The sequence below is a fragment of the Mesoplodon densirostris genome, chromosome 2, assembly GCF_025265405.1.
Source record: "Mesoplodon densirostris isolate mMesDen1 chromosome 2, mMesDen1 primary haplotype, whole genome shotgun sequence".
NCBI lineage: Eukaryota > Metazoa > Chordata > Mammalia > Artiodactyla > Ziphiidae > Mesoplodon > Mesoplodon densirostris.
The window spans coordinates 94,168,774-94,174,014 of NC_082662.1; the positions used below are offsets into that span (position 1 = coordinate 94,168,774).

Genomic DNA, 5,241 nt, shown 5'->3' on the forward strand with positions numbered 1-5,241 from the left:
ACTTACAAATCGATATTAAAATGTTCAAAACATGCTTTTCCTCCTACCATATTAAGGCAATATTCCAAATAATCCACCTATTCTAGTTCTCTTTTAAAATTGTCTATACCTTGTTGGTACAAATTAATCTGATTGCAGTAAACACCTGAGGTTTATTGAAATACAATTTTAGGGAAGAACTACTGATGTTATATTACTTCTAAATTGAAAGATGATGAAGACTTAAATGAGCAGAGGGTGACTCATTTATGCACAATAAAATTGAATCTATTTGCCTTATAAGATGATTATTAAAATTTTATTAGACCTTTTAAAATTTCATTTTATTTTTTTTTAATTTTTTTTTAGACAAGACTCTATGTAATTTTATTAATTTAAGGAGTATAGAATAGTTTTTGCTATACTGTTTATGCAAGGGCACATAGTTTTTATATAATATACTACTTAAGCATATAATTACCCACAAATAACTATCTTTTTCCTATTGAAAACACTAATATTAAACAGGAAAAATATAGCTAATCCTGCAACCATTTTTATATTATCTAAGCCTATGGTTTACAAACGATTGATAAATGGAGACCTAGATAAATCACTGCAAGTGTCCTTCCTTCTGCATTCGTAGTCTCTCTTTCTCTACTTGTAAGCGCTCCTTTTCAATCTGCAGCTTCTCTGATTCAAATTTTAAAAACTGCAGCCTATCTTTTTCCAGTTGCAAGCGTTCTCTCTCAAGTTTTAACTTCTCTGTTTCTATATCCTGTGGTTGATATATGGACTTTTCTCCTTGACCAAGTTCATTTTCCAAAGATGGTTTCTCTGAGGTGACTATCTGTAACCTCAACTTCTCTCTTTCAATCTGCAGCCGCTCCTTCTCCAGCTGAAGCCGCTCATGCTCCATGTCTAACTGTCGCAGCCTCTCTTTCTCAATCTGTAGGCGTTCCTTCTCTACCTGCAGTCTTTCAGCCTCAATATCGAGCCGTCGTTTTTCCAATTCTAGTTTCTGTTTCTCTATGTTTACAAGCAAATGGGGCTCATCATATGCAGACCTAGATGGTGTTGAATTCAGAGTAAAAAACTCATCAATGTGGGGGAAATCAGGAAGCTCACTTTCCCTCCTGGAATCTGGTATGACTGATGACAACATTTCTTCTTCCTCTTCAATCTCAAATTCAGGACTCTGGGGATCTCTTTCTTCCTCTTCCACTTTGACTTCAGTTAAGGATCCACCTGCATCCCTGAAATCTGTCACATTTTGCCAATCAAAATTTGTATCATTTCGGAATCCAATCTTTTCATCTATCTCTTCAGTGAGAGAGTCATCTAAATCAGATGTGGGAAGGGGAAACCCCGAACCAACTAGCTTAATGTTCGCCTTCATCCTCTTTCTCTTCATAAGTGCTCGCCAGTCAAGGTACCTCCTTTTCACTTCTGTCCCTGTTCTCTGTTCTCCTTCTCCTACAGCATTCACACACTGTGCAATCTCCTCCCAAATTTTAAAACTTGCATTGGCTAGAAACTGTCTTCTATAACATGGGTACTTTAGTCAGATAATGATTGAAAAATATAAAATTTTGTTTTAACATCATTATACTAGTTATCAAAATGTTCTTTTGGTCAGCAGAACTGAGAAGATATGGTACTTTTAGTATCAGGCTTTGAACATTTAAAACGTTTTTTTTAAAATACATGTACATCATTTTTTAAGGACATTTCTGGCCACATGATTTTTTTATTTTTGCAAATTTGGTGCCAATCTGAGACTTTGGACACTAAAATGGTAACTTGCAGTTTGAATAGTTCCTTACAGATTTTAGTATTAAGAATCTATAATACACCAGGCTAACTGCACAAGGAGCAGGAATGAAATCAGCTGTACTGTGTGTCCTTCTTACCCAGCACTTTCATGCAGGTTATAATGAGCATCAAATGCAACTTCAAATTTAAATATAAAATTTCTAACCACGTCTGCCTGCAATGAACATGATTTGTTCTATGTGTTTGTGATACAAAGATGACTAAAACAGGGCCCTATAGGCTGAAAGGTTTGGAAAAGAGAGAAGGAAATTGAAAGTCTTCTTTTCTTTCTATTAATGATTGTTTGGAACTGGGAAGTGAAGAACTGAAGAACAGGTGCTAGAGAGAGGAAAGAAGACTAAATAAAGTACAGGGTGATTCACTGCACACTTATGGTTATATATTCTATTTCTTAAAGCACGACGTAAGAGAGCCAGAGCTTTTTTCTCTGCAAGCCATGTCTCCATTAGAAAATTTGATAGTAAAATATGAGACATTGCCCAACCTTATGGCTGAAGCAAGAGGAGATTAAAAAAAAAAGGAGTAATTGCCAAGTAGTATATAGGGTGAGAAAGCACTAGTTCTGAAATAAGAAACAGCCAAGGTATTTAAGCTAGTTGTAGAGGTAATGGTTTGGGGTGAGAGGAGTCCCCAACAATGTTTCAGAGCTTCACTGCAGAAACAGTCCTTATTAAGGAAAAAGTCAACTGAAAGAAATGTTTCCCTAGATGCACTGGTAAGGAGCTAAGAGTCCAAGATAGCTGCTGATTATGACTAGAGGCTAGCTCAGGTGAGGCGTGTAACTCTGCTTCTCACCCTTGTCTGCCTTCAGCTTCAGCTAAATTGTTGCAGGAGATGAACTGAAACAAGGCTTTGGCTGCTCCAGTGCTAAGTGACAAATGACTGCCAGGTAATAATAATAAAGTTTGGAGATTCATAAGATAAATGGTTGAATAACTATCATAAAGTGGAAAAGTGTGGTCATGACAACAGGTGAGATATTTTATTTACTCCCTGGAATCAGAAGACTGTCAGTGTGAGTTAATTTAGGGGACCAGTAGCAATTTCTGGCTGTGATATTTTTAGTTTTACTATATTATAGCCCTAGACACTAATGATTTGTCCAATCATTTTACTTAATTGAGAGGAAATTTAGAGAACTATTGTGGTACAACTGAGATGTATAAAACTTAATCTGTTTTCCTAAAAAATTTGATACAATATCAACTTCTTAAATAAGTTTAAAAAGCAAATAACATCACCATTGTCTTAAATTTAGCAAAAGTCCAAGTTTATTTTGACTTAGAAAATATTTCAGAAAAATCATAAATGTTATGTCCTTATATTTCAATTTCTGAGTTTGAATCCTCAGAGTTTTATTCAGTGTGCTGGATGCTGCCACATTAGAAATGAAGGCCACATAGAAGTGAGGAGGTGATGCATTTTCTCCTTGGAAACTTTTAAACCTTGAACACAAAAACATTCTGAAAATTTATCATTGTTTAGTTTTACTCCAAAACATTCAATATGGCTTTAATTAGCTTTCAAACTCTCCAGCACAAAATAGAGTGGTGGCAGAAGTAAATTGTTTAAAGGAAAAATACAGACTGTGCTGAAATGCGCAGTCTAATCTTCAAGAAATATTGTATTCCAAGCACAACGTGGTGTTGTCTTCATATTACCTTTGCTTCATTTTGATTTAAAAATGTTTCTTCTATTTTCCATAGAATATAAATAGCTTCAGAAATTTAAAGTTAACTGAAAATTGTAGCCTACAGTACTTTTTCTGCAAGAGTTCAAATTTGTTATTTAAAGGAACAGTGAACTCTTAAAAGTTTATCCTTCATCAAGTTCTTTGAGATAGTGTTTATTCACAAGTTATTGAAAATGGTACAAGGATATGAGTCTCTAATGCAAAAACACTTCTATTGAGAAGACTGTTGGTCACCTCCATGTTGGCTCTAAGGTTATGTTCAGCCCTAAACATCTATGCTGGAAAGGACAAATGACACCTGGATAAGAGGAAGTTTAATGAAATTTAAAGTGAAGCAGTTGCTTAGAGGGTAGATTTGAAATATTCTTTGAAAAATTACAGGTTTTGAATGTTTTCTCCCTGGAAGTTTATCTTACAGTAATACTCCCAAGTTAAAGTTAAGTTTGAGATTATAAACTTATACAAATTATTTCCCAACTGATTAATAAAAATGGTATCTTATATTTTATCAATATACTAATTTTTATTCTCAGAACTTTTTTATACTATTATCTCATTTAATCTAATGAAACTCCTCACAAATGCTGGGCAGTTGTTTTTTACCACTTGAAACATGAGAAAACTTATGAAAATATATTGACTGACTTAAGTCTTCATTGATAGATACTTTTCCTATATATATTCTGTCTATTTTGCCCTGTGCATGCAAAAACTTAGTTTTATAAGACGTCAAAAACAAAACAATTTTCTAGATATGGTAATGTAGTAGTGCTGTCTTCCTCTGTTAGGTATGAAGGGTGCTTTTTCCTGAAATTACATCAGTTTCATTACCCATGCAGTAGCTGCTCCCTCCAGCCTCTGCAGCTTAAAGATTTCAGCTTCCAAGAACAGGATAGAGCAGCCATTTTGGCTTACTATGATGCCACGTTGTATTGCTCAGTCATATGATATTCTAGCCTAGACCACTTCAACTCAACAATGTTATTTGTGTGACCTTGGGCTAATTACTTTATTTCTCTGTGCTTCCCTTTCTTCATCTGTAAAATAATACTTACCCCATAGTGAGTTGTGAGAATTAAAAAACTTAGTATATGCAAGATTTCTAGAACCTAGTAAGTAATCAATAAATATGAGTTATTATTACTAGCATTTAATTTAGAAACATCATCAGCATTTAATTTAGAAACATCATCTTAAGAACAATCAGAATAGTAATTGTCATTTTTCTTTCATACATTTACATGTATTTTCTTATGGAACCCTCATAATAATCATATTTGTAATTACTAATTCTAATTCCAGTTTACAAATGGGGAAACAGATCAAAGAGCAGTTCATTAAAGTTGTTCTGGGTCACACAAACTAGTAAATAGTGAAGTTTGTATTATAAACATGGAGTCTGACTCCAGAGCCATAATCCTTAAACTGTGCAATAGATGACTCCTTATATATTTCACATCAGGTTCTCTCTCCTCTTGACTTTCAGACACAAACTGAAATTATTTTCTCATGTAAATTGTTAAAGGTGTTCTTTTCTGCATTCATTGATTGAGAGAAAATTCTAGCTCATAATTTTATATTTCATTGTTCCAAGGTTTCTGAAGAGACAAGCATGCCAACAAACCCAAGTTAGACTGGATTATTTATGGCCATATAAATATTAGACAGCCAGGTGAATGTCAGAACACATCAACTAGGGTCTCCGCTACTTAGGAAACTTGGAAAATTATTTA

At 34.1% G+C, this 5,241-nt stretch overlaps 1 protein-coding gene across 1 annotated transcript; it reads right to left on the bottom strand.

Moving 5' to 3' along the window:
* Nucleotides 1-525: 525 nt before the first annotated feature.
* On the bottom strand, nucleotides 526-1,482 carry LOC132481216 (myb/SANT-like DNA-binding domain-containing protein 4). Its single transcript, XM_060085912.1, has one exon. It carries the CDS (start codon nucleotides 1,391-1,393, stop codon nucleotides 593-595), a length of 801 nt encoding a protein of 266 aa, XP_059941895.1. The 5' UTR covers nucleotides 1,394-1,482; the 3' UTR covers nucleotides 526-592.
* Between the last annotated feature and the right edge of the window lie 3,759 nt (nucleotides 1,483-5,241).

Bases quoted from the DNA above. Each gene is read 5' to 3' on its own strand.
- LOC132481216 (XM_060085912.1), bottom strand. From the start codon at position 1,393: ATGAAGAGAAAGAGGATGAAGGCGAACATTAAGCTAGTTGGTTCGGGG.